Raw genomic sequence first — 16,936 nt, 5'->3', positions numbered from 1 at the left:
TCAGGTTAAGGTCTTACATACATTTGAACTTGTACACCTTTTTTTTCCCGTAAAGGAAACGGTAAAGGATGATGTTAACCCTGCTGGAGTTATTGATATTTCCAAATGACAAAAAATTTTCCCTGATTAAATTTCTGTATCAATAATATTTATTCTCAGATATTTAAATAAATTTAATTTAAATTTAAAATCCAAACTTACTTATTAAAAATGAGTAGGCTTAACGTTCTTGCATTTCAAGCATAATTTCACCCCCTTTTTTAATAAGCAATTTAGGGATATGATATGAGAGATATCGAAACGATATATGAAATGAGATATGTAAGTGATGCAAAAAAAGATTAAAGAAAATTGTAAAACGTTCGATCCGGAAGTAATATTTGGAATACGCGAGTTTGAATGTTCGATCGTTTGTTTGAATTCCTTTTTTCTTTCTTTTTTTAATTTTTATTCCATATTACGTATAAAGTGTGTAAAAATTATGGTTAGTGCCGTAAAATATTAGAAGGCAATAGAAAGTAGAATATATAAGAGGAATAGAATGTAAGAAGAATAGAAAATAATAGAAAGAATTAATACACTAAGTTTATAATTACTTTCATAATACATTTCAGAAAATAGTTCGGAAATATTCGAATTTACTTAAAATATTCTCATTTCATTCGTATCTTCTTTCCAAACTCATACGATTTATCAATGGTTAATGTAAAGTTACAACATCTGAAATCGAAGGTCTTGCAAAAAATTAAAGACTATTATGAACTGAACATAAAGAAAAAATGTGGTATAATGCATAAATAAATTTAAAATGATCTCATACCAATTAAAATTTGGTTAATATTGCTAAGCAATAATAAAGAAAATTTTGAAAGCTACTAATTGATAAATAACTTTATTCCTTAATTAATATACATTCCTTAATTTGTAAATTCCTTAATTTATTTATATATTACTTAATTTATAAATAACTTTACATTCAATATATAGCAAATAAGGAAAATGACTTTTGCCTAATAATTATTTATTCGTTTAGCTTCTTTGGAAATGTTGTCAAAACAATTTTAAAACTAACATTCAATTAATATATTATTTAAAATATTTAAATATTCACGGCGTGAATGATTAATTTTTCCTTTAATAAAGCCTTTGGAGCTTTCCAAGAAATAAAAATTGCTTGTAAATAGTTAGTGTTGTATACAATATGAGTATAAGTTAAAATAATTTATTTATATAATAATAAATATAATAAGTAACATTTATATAATAAGTAATATAATAAATTGTGTAATTAAATGTTTTAAGTTTTCTTCCTTGTTATATATTTTTAAAGGTTTTAGAGGAAATCCCGCAAAATCTTTAGGTTTCTTAATGAAATTAAGATTGAGTCACAAAAGTCAGAATCGGCTGCCTCGTATTAATATAAAATTCGTTATTTCCCGCTTTCTATCTCTCATCAAATTCATTATTCAAAATGTTGTTTAGTTGAATGAAAAACCAAATATTGCATTTTTTAAATTAAATAATTTCCTTGGGTCAAAATGAAACACGCGAATTAATCAAGATTTAATCAATTAGAATTAATCAAGAATTCAATACGAATTAGATTAATCAATTAGAATTAATCAAAATTCCCGATGCATGGATATTAACTAATATATCATGTGGTTAGAAATGAGAACGCATATTCTGTTTATTTGAATTTTTTTTTTAAAAAAAGAATAAATAAGCTAATAAAAACTCTTTTATCTGGTTAGATTTTTACCAGTTCAAGTTATATAACAGAGCGAATTTGAACTTTCAGTTCACGATTCCTGTATACTTTTTTACAATTCAACCCTTCGGTACATCAAAGACATCTATGACTTTCCAATCTTCAGCAATACTAAATTTATAAAAAAAAATCGATGACCCAGATAGTGTTTCAAGAGTCAAACATCACCAACGGTGTGTTTGCAAATCCCTCAAATCCACTCAACCCCTTCAACTCCATATTCCCTATATCTATCCACAATTTTTAAAAAACACCTATAGTTTCTGATTTAGAAAAAAAGAAAAAAAAAAGAAATCGCATTTCGCGCTCATACAAGCCCGCGCTTGAAACGGTTCTGGGAGTTGATAGAAGCAAGGGGGGGAGGGTAATCGCTTCTAACTGTAAACCGCGTCGTCGCCCCCTCAGGTAAAAAAAGATGAGGGGATTCCCGGATCGCATGGAGGAACATTCGCACTCCGGTAGTCGTGCCGGATAGTTGCATGGATGGATTCAGAGGGGTACTTGGAATATGAAGCCGGTTGCCGCCGCCTCGATGGTGGGGTGGTCGAGCAACAGCAGACGATCCAGAGGCGGGATGCCGTGGATCACCCACAGCATCCATATGGAGTTGGAAGATTTGTGGATTCCAATGTATGGATGAATTCCATTAACAGACTGGGAGGAGGTATTTATTCTTTTATTTGTATCGAAGTGACCTTCTCTCTGTTGGAATTTTTTTTTCCCTCAAAAATTAACAAATCTTGTAGTTATTTAAGCTTAAACCTTTACTATTATTTTTTTTTTTGAAGTATAAAAAATTATAACAATTTAATATTTTTTACTGCATTAATAAATCAGCTTTATTTGGCTCTATATTTTAGAATATATTTAATTAAACTAAATTTTAGACTTTAATTGCTCAAAATTATACCTTGGAAAAAAATTTTAATTTTTTAAATCGAATTGTCAAATATTTACTTTCATCTGGTTTATAGTTTTTTCCCCGTACATTTATCATTATTTAATTAATTAAACATGTATCAATGAAACAATCAATCTAAATGCAAACATCAACTGATCTTAGTATGCTAACATTGTCAACTTTAGAAATTATAGCTATAGTATAAAGCTACATGTAATAGCATAAAGCTTACAGTCAGTATCAGAATTTTATGCTATAGTATAAAGCTGCATGTAAATAAAAAAATAAAATAAAAAAAAATTTTTTAAAGAAAATAAATTTAAAAAAATATTGTTTAAAAAAATAAAACGTTAAAAAATTAACTCGTTTAAAAAAAATAAAAAACGAGATTTTATCTAGTTAGATGTGATAATTACATAGATATAAAAAAAAAACTCCTTGCGCATAAAACTTTTTATTACAGTTCTAGAAAAATAAAAAGTTTTTTTTTAATAATTGTACCAATTGAAATTAATAATGGTCTAATCCATAATTTTGAATTTATTATCCATAGTCCATGGATTTCCTTAAAAAAATACTCGGATGTTTAAAAAACTAAGCATTTTTCATTAAAACTTTCAAAGGTTCCATTTTGAATATAATTAAAACTTTTTTTTAATTAGATACTGTTAAGAAGAAATTCATAAAGTGCATCATTTCAAATTACTTATGTCACTTCTAGTACTATATCTTACTAAGCGGTGAAAGAATTGCTTCCTACACGGAGGAAAAAATTCTGTTGAAATTACCGTACTGTATATTAAAAACTGTATATTACATACAGTATTACAGTGTTATATGTTGAAAAAGAACCTATAAAAACAAAATATACTGTATTTAAACCATCCCTTTAGTAACATTTCCATTCATATGGTAACGTTTTGCCAGAAATTCCTGTTTTCTAAACTATAGGTCTTATTTCCACACATTCAGTAAAATTTACAAATTATAAAGTAAATTTAGCAGAATAAATGATTTTAAGAACTGAATTGATGGCTCTAAGATATCTTGATAAAATAAAGAATTTTATATCATATTATAAAACCATACTTTATTGCTAATTACTCCAAAATCATTACCAAAGCTCTTCCATAGAGACACGGTAAATTTTACCATAATATGGTTGCTTTGACTAGACTTTTTCCCCGGTGCAGTATAACTTATGTATAAGTTAAAAGTTTGTTCTAATAAATATTTATGAATTTTTTTTATCATCTTTATTAATTTAAAATTCAATTAAAATTCTACTTCAGAAATGCATTTGAAACTTGTTTAATTATTTTTTATTTGCATTTTAAGAGTCAGAAAATTTTAAAACTTAACGTGTTATTTATTCCTCACCGATACATTTTATAAACAAGAGTAACAATTTAAGTTAAATTCGTTATCATTTAGAATATGAGCCGAACAAAAGCGGCATAGAAAAAAGAGTTTAGCGCTTTTAATTGTTACTATGAATATAATGTATATTCAATTGTAAAAAATTGATCGGAAAATTAAGTTAAGAAAAAGTTAAAAAGAGTTAAGTAAATAAGTTAAACATTAAAAAAAAGTATGAAAAGTTGTATAAAAGTAACAATTGCCAGTATCAACTACAATATATATTTATATAATTCAATGAGCGAATGAAAACAAATTTTACATAACTAAAAAATATGTTGTGCATGACTATAAAAGGGATTAAAGTATAATAGTAGCAAAATAAATGAAAGAAAACTTTTTTAGTCATATTTTGTTCCAATAATTTTTGAAGCTTGGAAACATAGAAAAATTATTGTTTTGTTTTAAGTAGCTATATATTTCAGCTTCACTCAAATTTTTTCTGAAACATGATACATAATTCTGTATTATTTCAAAAATTTACATGAAAATGCAATTTCAAATGTACAGCGGATTGCGATTTGAAAAAATAGGGAGTCCTGCCGGCAGCCAACGAACATCTCTCTCACACGTTTCTCGCTTCACATCACTTTTGATCAAAAATGAGTATAAGCTGATTCAATGTTGAGTTAGTCATTACACTCAATAATGAATACACCGGGCTTTCGAATTGGGCTATATTTGTAATACAGCTATTTTGACACGCTTTCGCTGAATTTTGAGGAGTCATTTTTACAGTGTAAACATAATTATTAGGTACAAATGAAACAAAATGATTTAAAATTTTAAAATTGTTAAAATTTGATTCTGAGCACCATTTCCCCCCCTGCTAATATAAAATATTAGTTATCTTTTGTAAAGATAATAATAGTAATAATGCAACCAACTCATTGTTAGATTAAATCATATAAAGTTGCTTTTATTTGTCAAAAGTCGTTTATTTTTGTTCTCATCATAAACGTAAAGGAAAAAAATAAAATAAAATAGATGCTGTAAAAATCAGTACAAATTTAAGAAAAGTTATGTTATTTTAAATTTGTATTAGTTAAGTTATTTGTGTGACAATTTTAATTTTGGCGCTTTATATTTTTATCTTAAATAAAAAAAATATTGTTTTTTTTTTAATTATGTAAGCATTATATATTAAGTTTTATGCATTTCCATGTTTTACATTATATGGCTAATGATATGTATTTTATTACTTTAACTATATCTCCATTTTTAATATAAATATTCTTAGAAAATTATTTTAGTGTATCCTTTCAGATACTAAATACATGCTGTACATGAAACACTATGTCTCATTGACAGTAAAAAAAACTGCTATGTTTGTACTTTATCTTAACAGAACAACTTGAAAAACTCAACTGTAAACTTAGTCATTACAAAATTTATTTTTCGAAATCATTTATTAAAGAGTTCAAGAATTATTCATAAATGCTATTTATCAAATTGTACTGCCAGCTAACAAAGATATGAGTATAATTTAATTAAATTTATTTTTTACTGAATAACATATTTCCCTAAATAATAATAGTTACTTTATTAAACGTAAGGTATAGTGCATAAAATCCTATAATACAATGAATATTTTTAACCATTCCATTTAGTTTAGATTTTGCAGTTTATCGTGGGTAAAGGACGAACTTATAGCAAAAATAATAAATAGTAAATAAATAGATAGTGAGTCAATGAATAAATTCTTTTTATTCTTATTTGCATTATTTTTTTTGCGTTTTAATTTATCTTTATTCGCGTTATTTTTAAAATTAATTGCAAAATTAGTCAAAATTTAACAGTTATTGTAACAATACTTTCCTTACTTACGTTACTAAGTACTGTCTATATTTTTTTTTACAAAACTAAATGATTTTAGAAAATTTGGAAGGTATTTTTGCTAAGCACATAAACGATAATTATTTTCATTGAAATTTACTACATAAATATGGTGAATTTTACGAATTAATGTAATAGTAATTAAATTGTTTTATTCAAAAACTTGTTATAATTGGATTGTGAAATTTTTTGAATATCCATGATATTCAATTATTTTACATGTATTAGAATTCGAACTGTATAACACGCTAATGAAATCATATAATTCATTTCTAGTTATTAGATTTAGCTTCTAGTAGTTCAAATATTTACTGCTAAATAAAACTAAATTTATTAATACTTTTCCCCAGAAAAGAACATTTATAAAATTAAATGTTTCAATTAAAATTTCTATAAATAAAAAAATAAAACTTTTGAACAAATTGTTAAATATATAAATTCATTATAGAGTACCTGTAAATATTCTGCAATAAGTTTTTGCTTCAGAATATTCTGAAAAATGTCTAAAAACATCATTGTTTTAATAGTCAGAAATGCCTGATAATCCTGCATTAGAAATAAATATTATGTTTTGATAGTAAAATAAAATCTATTAACTTAATTGGTTTTAAAAAATTAGTAATAACATAATTTTTTTAATTAACTGATGTAATGGACAATTGTTATTATGAAATATGCTTATCTTTACTTTAATCAAAGTCAAAGTGTTTATATTTTTCCAAGTCAAACCTGAGACGATACTTTGGATCACAAATTATGAATAAATTTAATGTTGCATAATTTGTTTTCGTTTTAATGAATATATTATAGTATAGTTAAGGAAAATTGAAAGGAATTTTTTTTTATATTGCATTAAAAAAATTGAATATATATCGAATTTTGTATTGAATATTTATATATTGAATGTATATATTGAAAATATATATTGAATTACTTGAAATTCTTTTACGGTTCGACATTTATATTATAATTAAAGTCTAACCATATTCAATCCTTCTGCAAATGACACAGAATAAAGCATTTTTTTAAGTAAGTCATTTAGTTTACTGTAATCCGAACTTAAACTTGGTTTTAAATAATCTAAATTCTTACAAAATTGATGGATTATGTACAAAAAATTACACAAATGATGCTGTTTATTAAAAATCTATCGTCAAACAATAATGGAAAGTTGACGTATTTCTTATTTTAAAAACCAAACAGAAGTACGTATAAGTTAACATAAGAAACTGGTTTACTATAAATAAATATATTTGTGGTTTAAGGAGGTGTGAAAACCGCAATGACATTTAACGGAATTTTTAAGTCACCGCAATACATAAATGAAAGATTTATCCTAAAGTAGAAGTAACACATTATATATTTTATCTGCTACCTATTTTGTTAATAATCATTTTGTAATTAATATTAAGAACTATTTTCTCACAACTTTGTGATTTTTTAGTTTTTGTATGCATCTTTTTTAAATTAAAATTGATTTCCAGTGTAATTTTTACTTATGGAAATTTTTTGCATTAAAGATAAAATTAACAGAGAAAGTAAAATGGATCATGGATTGCCGTGCAAGAGCAAATATATAGACCTCTAGTAGTAAATTAAAATTAAAGAAAATAAATTATTTTAAATTAATGCTCATTTATTTAATGAAATTAAATATTGTTAAAGAAATTGTGTCAGCTAAATTGCATACATGAACAGGAAAAGTTTATACGTATTTAGGATCACAAATTTCAGGGAAACAACAAAAAAAAGTACTTTTAAATTTTGATAAATTATAGCACATGAAAGGAGGACACTTATTAGACAAAACTAATTATAATTAAACTTGTTTTGATGTTTATTACAAACGCCCTCTTCAGTTGTGATTTCTCAGATTTTTAAAGCTTTTTTTTTCTTTCTTTTTCCTTCAATTTAATATTATTTTGTGATCCCCGATGTGAATAAAATTTTATTTATAGTATTATTATTTATATTTTGAACTGAAATTAGGAGAATACGATGCATTGGAACTAAAATGGTAGTCAATACTTAAAAAAATATCAGGTAAATTTAAGCACAAATGCCCTACCATGTTTTGAATAATCTTTAATTCACATCACAACATAATATTACGTTATAATGTTGAATGGATTTAAAATAAACAATTTTCATTTGTAACAAATTTGCAGATAAATTTTTATGTATCTATTAAAGAGATTTTATGAAAATAAACATGATATTATATATTTTGATTCGCATAGAAAGATATTAATTTTTAAATATTTGATTGATAAGTAATTTTATTTTTTAAAAATTGAGAAAAATGACAGTATTTGAAATTAAAGCATCAACATGCTTTTGATTAAAACATTTCAAACTTTTTTAGTTAAAAAACTTTAAATCGTTTTTCTTATTTTTTCAAAAGAAAAAAAAACCATTTGCTAGAAAACAACTGAAAAACTTATCTTCAATTTTTTTTTAAAACAAAAAATGTCTTTTATTTTTGTCATTTTTTGGGACTAATTGTGAGTGAAATTAAATATTTTGAAAATATTTCTTTAACCTTACTTAGAGAATAACGTATTTAATTTATTTCTTTTAATATACTTAAGAATTATCACCAATTTAAACCTGAGACAAGATTTTCAAAAGAAACACTTATATTCGAAAGTATAACTATTGGTACTAAGCTTTTTATAATAACCAAGTTCCGGTTAGGAATAAAATACATGTAAAAACCTAATTTGAGTTAACTTACTATTTTTTCTAATATAAATAGCTAAATCATTTCACTTGCAATTACAGCGCTTACAGCACTTACAGCTTTTTCGTAGAAACGAAAATTAATAATGACACTTTTTTTTTTTCAATTAATGCTCAAAAAATTCTGTCATAAATTTTAATCCAATGTCAATCACTTACTTAGTGATCTTTTTTTTAACTTTCAATTGCAACTGATAGTTAAGAAAGCATACTTTCAAACTCAAACTTTTATTTTCTTAAAAATATTTAAAAGGTAAACTTAGCTTAATGTACACTGAATATTTACTTATATATATATAAANAAATGCATGTTAAATATATATCATATTGTGTTACTATTAAAATGCTCTAATATTACATTTAATCAAATTTCTTACAGTTCAAAATTTATTGGCAAAAGTTTAAAGAAATATCAATGTGGAGAAATTAGATGCTTATTGAAAATTTTATTTATTTTGCATTTTTTTATTTAATTATATTGCAAACTGTATTCAAACCTAGAATAGAAAACTCAAAACAAAAAAGTATAAAAAATATTGTAGGAAGAAATTATTATGTAAGTGAAACTCAATTATAATTATTCTTAAAAATTGCAATTCATTAAAATGAAATAAAATAATGTGAAATACTTCAATGAAATATTAATATGAATGTTTTTCAATTTTTCTTACTTCATTTTTTCAGTGTTTAATATGCTACGACATATACTTTTAAGTACACCCTATACCATTTTTCACAATCTACATACTGTCTCATAGATGGGACGGTTTTAAAAGTACTAATGTCTTTATGTATACATACATGTATATGTACATGTAACAATGTATACATTATATACTTTATCTGTGTATGTAACAATGTATACATTATATACTTTATATGTGTATGTAACAATGTATACATTATTGTTAAGTATTCTTTTCTCTCAAATTTCATAAATGGGAGCTCGTTTCAAGCATTCCGTTGATAAGGTAGCCTTTTTTAATCTGAAATTTGGCATAAATGAAATAATGATATCATTCGAAATATTTAGGAGCAAAGTGTTGAATCATTTAAATATTTATTGATTTATTTGCTTTCCTTAAGTATTTTAATTAATACAACTGTAAGGATACGCTTTTATCAGAACCACAATAATTTTATCAGCATTTTAAATCATGCCTCTAAATTATGAGTATTTATCAACTTTTTCAGATAAAAATGTATGAGTGTAAGCGTTTTTTTTCCAACTCCTTTTCAGTAGGTTTCCTGATATTTATAATTAATATTCAAGATGTTATTGAAAAAAAAAAGCGAACTGGGCATTAAAGGATTAAAAGTTTAATATTTAAACTTGGTATATATATCTTATTTCCTTACAAAAATAAATATTTAGCAAAAAAAAACTATATTTCGAGTAAATTTATATCCATAAAATTTGTATTATTATAAAAACAAAAGTTTCTTACATTTATTAGTTTTAGTACTAAAAGTAATGGCAACTATTTTCAGCAATGGATAGGGTACAATTTGTATTATGCATACTAAAGCAAAACACAATTTGAATGAAACAAAAATGTTCTTGTTTGTAGAACTGAAGGTTAATGTTTATAAAACTGAAACTGTAATATGTTCATTTATGTTCTTTCATTTGTACGCTGTTATAATTTTCAATCAAAAATTATAGTAAAAGTTTACGGTAGAAAGTTTAAAAAGTTTAAAACAGTTTAAGGAAAAAATTTTTTTTTACCTTTATGGTTCTGAAATCGTTAACTACTAGTGGGGTTATAAGACCATGAATGCAAAATTATATAATTTTTGAACCATTTATAATTAGCGTGATTTCAAAACCGTTAAAAATTGTTTCTGGGCATTGGTTAGGTAATGGGCATTAGAGTGCGCAGGACATTAGAACTCTTCATGTGTTAAAGGCAATATAGGAAATATTGTGGTGTCAACGCTGGGACTCGAATCTCCATTCTATCAATCATGAGAGTGACAGATTAGCCCTCTCGGCTATAATATGTACGCTGATACAAGTAACTAAGTGGCTTCATTAGGTGGGCTTGTTTGGTGAGATAAAATTCTGGTTATTTAACCGTAATAGGCAAAAATGTTAAATAAACGGTTTTCTCACAGTTAACGGTTTGAATACCGTCTATTTACAGTTATTTGACTGTTTTGTTTAAATATGGTGAAATAACAATGAAATAAATTGCTATTATGCCATTTTTTCCCGAGAAATTTCTAACAGTATGATTTATTCACGCTGTTTTTTGCTTTCTGATATTTGATTTAGATTTGCCTTTTGATATTTGATTTTTTGCTTTTTGATTTAGTTATTTGACTGTTTTGTTTAAATATGGTAAAATAACAATGAAATAAATTGTTATTAAACCATTTTTTTCCGAGAAATTTCTAAGAGTATGATTTATTCACGTTGTTTTTTGGCTTTTTGATAATTATTTTATTTTAACAGCTGCAATTTCAACTTTCAATTTATTGTAATATTCCAATTTATTAACATTTATTTGTACGATCTTATTAAAATGTTGTCTATTATTGTAACACTTCCTTAAAAGACTATGTGTATTCGCAGATCTCCCGATCAAGTATCGCTCTTCTCCCAATCTGAAGATCTATTCTCCTCACCCGGACGATTCTCCGCCACCTTCTCTACCTCCAGCCCTTATACCGGATAGACTCCGGCAGCCCCTACCTCCCGGACTGTCACCGTCGGTGGTGTCGGGACACCACCACCAACAGAAAGCACCGAACGCGATGGCACGGCGCAACGAGAGAGAAAGGAAGAGGGTGCGCCTCGTCAACCACGGTTTCGCCACCCTCAGGCAGTACCTACCACAGGGAAACTCGAGAAAGAAAGTGAGTCTTCTTTTCAGAATACTGTTATTATATGTCACACTGATATGACTGTGATATGTTTATTGATATAAAACTACAATAAATATTGCGAATGGTTATAATAACAATACTTCATATTGTTATTATAAACATAATAATTAATAATAATATTTCATAATGATTATATAAAGTAAGACGCATCATAAATTTTTTTTTGTAATATTATATTATTTTATAATATTATATTATTTATTTTTATATTATAAGTTTTAATATTTTATTTATTATAAAACATAAAAATTTTTATTATATGAACTATTAAATAACAAAAAAATATCCAATGACAAATTAATTTGTTAGTTTGATATTGAGTATTTTTGCTATGTAATTATTATGCAAAAAAAAAATTTCTTGTAATTATTTTAAAAGGCAAATGTATCATAACACAAAACCTTACACTTACGTACTTCAAAGATATGTCATATAAAAAATTGTTATGATTTTTACATAATAAATATACAATAGTAATAAATATAATAATAGTGTAAATAACAATAACAATAGTGTAAATAAATATACAATAGTAAATAGATGCAATGGTTGTACAAAAAAAAATGTAACATATAATAAATTACTATATACATAACAATCCATACATTTATGTATAATATATACATATTTGTAATTATACTACAATTAACTGTATTTAATGTTTCGATTGTAGTTACAATATCTATAATCTTACTTTGAGTTTTAAAACCAAATATCAAATATCGTTTTATTTATATATTTTTTATTTATTTATTCTTTTTTTAAAAAATTTTGTCAATTTTGCTACAAATAGTAAATTTACAGTAATAAGTTCATCAAGTTTAATTGATTTATTTAGAAATTTAATAGTTTAATTCGATGCTACAGGTATAACAAAAATTGACAGAAAAAATTCAATACTTGAACACAACGAGTAAAATATAAATAATTAAATCATTACAAAAAATTTTAGACTACAAATGTAATGATTTTAAGTTCGCAAAATATTGCAAATTTTAATCATTCGCATATAGTTTCTGTAAAATTTAGAGTTTATGCTAAAAATTGACAAACTCTATAGTATCAATTGACAAATACATATATACACACCTAACCTACAACGGCTCGTAATTTTTTTAATAAATTGATTTGATATAATCTCCCTTAAAATAAAATAGTACCATTCTCTCATGAATTGTGTGCCATTTTCTCGCTGGAACACAAAATGAAGTTTTTAACACATGTGTAGCAATTGAAGTGTGAATTGGCTATAGAAAAGTGTACAATAAATTATAGCACATAACTATTTCAGATAAAAATACAGCAACGAAATATAATATTGAAGCTGAAACCGTTAACTAAGTTTTTTTCTTCCTAACTTGGCAATTCTTTTAAAAAAATTTTTATAGTAGAATCTAATGCTTGCACCATACACATACTACATAAAGAGGAACGCCTCTGTCAAAACTTTCAAAATCGGAGATATTTTATTTTTATATTACGTTACAAGATTGCATATTTAGTAATATTGCCCCAAATATATAATTTTTGTAGTATCATATTTGAGAGCTGAGACGCATGGAGAAAATTTAAGTAGCTGAGAAATATTGGATGCGGTTTTCGTTTTTCTTACTTTTCGCAACCAAAGTTTTTCCACTAGATTACCTCTAAAGTCTAAATTATTTAAGGGTATTTTTAACAAAGTTCCTAATAAATAAATAAATAATTAAGTAAAGCAGTCATAGTTTAAGTGATTTAAATTTGAAGCAAACCTAAAATTTTTAACTGAATGTACGAAGTTGCTAAAAGGACTTGGTCAGATTTTAAAATGGACAACTAATTATAATAACTAGCCGTTGTCGGTAAAAAAGTACTTTGATTTCAATTTTAATTACTTTCAATTGATGTCCGTGATATTGTCGAAGTTCTCTATGTATTGAATATTAGTAATAATTTAAATCCACAACGACCACAACGTTTAATCACACAAGCGACCATAAGTATGAGTTCGGGATATTTTGACTTTGTATTGGCAGAAGAAATAATAAATTCATTTCCATCTCCTTCGTGGGATAAGATATAAAAAAAACCTCATTTTAATGCTGTATTACACTGAAATAAACTCCGGATTAAATTACGGTAAAATATACCGAAACTCGGGATGCCGATATTTTCTACCGTAAAATCCATTTTTACCGAAACATGTTATGGAACAAAAAATCTGATATTGTTTAATTTTTACAGTAATAATTTCAGTAAAATACGGTATACTATTTTATGGTAAAAATTGATTTTACGAAAGATGTCGGTACTTTATAACGTAATTTGATCCGGAATTTTAAGCCGTTTACTTCCTCACGCACCTCTCGAGCCATAACTTGAATATTGTATAATAATTGGTTACCATTAAAGTTTATGCATTGTACGAGACAAGTGACTGTACTGATCGTCAAAGTTGTTTAGTATAAGCATAAAACAAAATTTATTCATCTTTATTCCACTATGTAGAAACACTGTGCAATAGAAACTCGGTGCTTTTTTTGTTGTTCAATGAGAAAACAGTACAGATAATAAAAATATGAATGCTTCATATTTGTTTCCTTACTACACAGTCTTGTTCTAATAGAATTTATATGACTAAAAATAAGACTTTCCAAATGATTAGAAATGGTTAAATTTTTAATCTATTGCTAAATAGCACTACTATTGTAATTATTAAGGGCAATAGCATGCAAGTAATTAAAGAACATTTTATTGGTCCACAAGTCATTCATTGTTCTAATGAAAACAAACAATGTGTGATGATGAAAAACTCTGTAGCAGCTTTTTTTTAAATTCATTTTCTAAACAGAAAACAATACTCTGGAAAAAATGGAGACTCAAATTTTATGAAACTTCCCATGTGTATCACAACACTGTTTCCTGGTTTATACATTTCGTCAAAGGGAAGAAATAACTATCATCACTTTTTCGAGGAAACGAATTTCGTCAAAATCAAATAAATATTTCGTTACTCTAGTTCCTATCGTTTAGTCTTCATTCTAGTTTGGTCATTTCGGATTGCAATATCTCTCAATGCACTGCAATGAGGTTCCGAGATGAGGAAACATTTTCGTCATATATTTTGTGTTTCGTCACAAAACACGTGATTTCTTAACGAAATGATTCTCAAAATTAATGAAATGCAGCTCAAAGCTTGCTGAATCGTCAAAAGTGAGATTTTTAGTTTTGAGAGTGTATACAGAGTAGTAGGTTTATGCCTTGTTCCGTAGTATATCTATATATCTATATATATATAAATATATATGTGTATATATGTGTGTGTTATTTGATGAGAAATGAAGTTTCTGTAAAACCTGTTTTTTTTCCTAAACCATCTATAATATTTTTTAATTTCTTCTTATCAGTTAAGTAAAATGGAGACACTGAGGTCAGCCATTGAGTACATAAAGCAGCTGCAATATCTTTTGGAACCTCCGTTGTCGGCGTACGACCAAAACAGCAGTCATTCGGACGATGGTCGATGGCCGGGGATGGCGTCAGAGGGGTCATCCAGTATGGGAAATCACGTGTGGGAAGAAGCCATATCTTGGAACCCAAGATCACCAGGATCAGCAGGTTCATCTCCTCAAACTAGCCTCAGCCCTGAAGCGGACCTCATAGATTTCTCATCTTTTTCTTAGGTAAGTTCATATTCTGATATATCTGTACTTACAGAACATTCATATTCTGATATATATATACTTTTATGCTTCTATGTCATTTTTCCTGTTTTCTGCAAGAACATAAAAAATGGAGGTGCATCCTAATATAAACTTTTACCAAATCAGACGACATCGTGCTAAGCTTTCCATTTCTTTTAAAAATCAGACGAGATTGATAAGCGTTCCATTTCTTCTTAAAATAAGATGATATTGTTCTGTACCTTTGAAATAAGACTATATTACAAAATGTTCTTATTCTTTTTAAAATCAAATGATATTGCTAAATGTTTAATTTCTTTTTAAATTTACACGGTGTTGCTAATGCCGATATATTATGTCTAATGTGCTGAGCTTTTTCTTTTCACGATACTGTTTATAATAATGGTTCGTTAAAGAAAGTTCCAAATATTTTTAATTTTTGCTTAAATTGCTCTTTTAATGATTGTTAATATTTTGATTCAGATGCATATTTTATTTATTCTGAGAGAGTAAGCTCCGAATTAATGATTCCTAAGAATTAGTGATATTTTAATTATTTTTCTAAATTAGTGATAATTCCTAACGATTTCTTGTACTTTATTTTAGATCTTTATATGCATGTACTATAAGAGAGAACATTCCGAATAAGTGATATTTCCTAAGTATTAGTGATACTTTAACTGTTTTTCTGAATTAGTCTTAATTTCTAAGAGATTCTTATATTTTATTTTAGATGCTTATATACGTACTCTAAGAGAGAACATTCCAAATTAGTGATAATTCATGAGAAATAGTGATATTTTAATTGTGTTTCTGAATTAGTGATAATTTTTAACGGATTCTTGTATTTTACTTCAGATGCTTACATTCATACTCTAAGAGAGAACATTCCAAATTAGTGATAATTCCTAAGAATTAGCGATATTTTAATTGTTTTTCTGAATTAGTGATAATTCCTAACGGCTACCTTTATTTTTATTTTAGATGCTTATATACATACTCTAAGAGAGAACATTCCGAATTAGTGATAATTCCTAAGAAGAGTGGAGTGATGTTGAGAAGAAAAGAAAAAAATAAACGTCTCAGATACTGGACACATCATACCGCACTTATGTAGAATATTGGACAGAGACTTTGTTGTGCACACTGCCTTCGAGAAAAGCACTCATCGAACATTTGAAATATACACTCTCCGCACTCAGAAATTGAAGTCAGAAGTTTCATTCTAAATCATCATGACTAAAAGGCAAAAGAGAAGAAAATATTTTATCCGAAATTTAAAAGGAAAAACTATAATATTTCACATGTCTGACTAATAATTTTACTAGCTTCAAAAAAAGTTGAAAAATTTTACTTCAAAGTGATATTTATAATCTTAAATCAAAGCTTTTCAGATCTCAGTGATATTGTAATGTTAAGAAAGAGCAAACTATATTCTTGATGTATATATATTAATATTCTTGATAGAATTAATTATATTTTTGATAGATACATATTGATATTATGCTCTTTGTGAAATTAAGAAACGTTAGCATATGTATTAAATTTTTTAAAGTTTACATTTTATAAAAGATATTTTTAAAGCTTAAGTACTATTTATATATGATTTAAAATTTATATTTATATTTTTGAATTGTCAAATGTGTTAATTTTTATAAACCAGCTTTCTATATTTATTGATAAATATGCATTCTTTAATGAAATGTAAGAGTT

The 16,936-nt window shown here is 26.0% G+C and overlaps 1 protein-coding gene across 1 annotated transcript; it reads left to right on the top strand.

The window, feature by feature from the left end:
• The first annotated feature begins 2,101 nt into the window (after positions 1 to 2,101).
• On the top strand, positions 2,102 to 16,485 carry LOC107451231 (achaete-scute homolog 1a). The gene is made up of 4 exons (XM_043046425.2): positions 2,102 to 2,435; positions 11,248 to 11,531; positions 14,948 to 15,223; positions 16,208 to 16,485. Exons 1-3 carry the CDS (start codon positions 2,255 to 2,257, stop codon positions 15,221 to 15,223), a joined length of 741 nt encoding a protein of 246 aa, XP_042902359.1. The 5' UTR covers positions 2,102 to 2,254; the 3' UTR covers positions 16,208 to 16,485.
• Positions 16,486 to 16,936: the final 451 nt, after the last annotated feature.

Source organism: Parasteatoda tepidariorum, chromosome 10 (assembly GCF_043381705.1).
Source record: "Parasteatoda tepidariorum isolate YZ-2023 chromosome 10, CAS_Ptep_4.0, whole genome shotgun sequence".
Classification (NCBI taxonomy): Eukaryota; Metazoa; Arthropoda; class Arachnida; order Araneae; family Theridiidae; genus Parasteatoda; species Parasteatoda tepidariorum.
This window is presented reverse-complemented; position numbering and strand designations above follow the sequence as displayed.

Excerpts from the sequence above, each read along its gene's own strand:
- LOC107451231 (XM_043046425.2), top strand. The coding sequence starts at position 2,255 with ATGGATTCAGAGGGGTACTTGGAATATGAAGCCGGTTGCCGCCGCCTC. Across the intron at positions 2,436-11,247 it reads CATTAACAGACTGGGAGGAG|ATCTCCCGATCAAGTATCGC; the intron begins GTATTTATTCTT and ends GTGTATTCGCAG. Across the intron at positions 11,532-14,947 it reads AGGGAAACTCGAGAAAGAAA|TTAAGTAAAATGGAGACACT; the intron begins GTGAGTCTTCTT and ends TCTTCTTATCAG.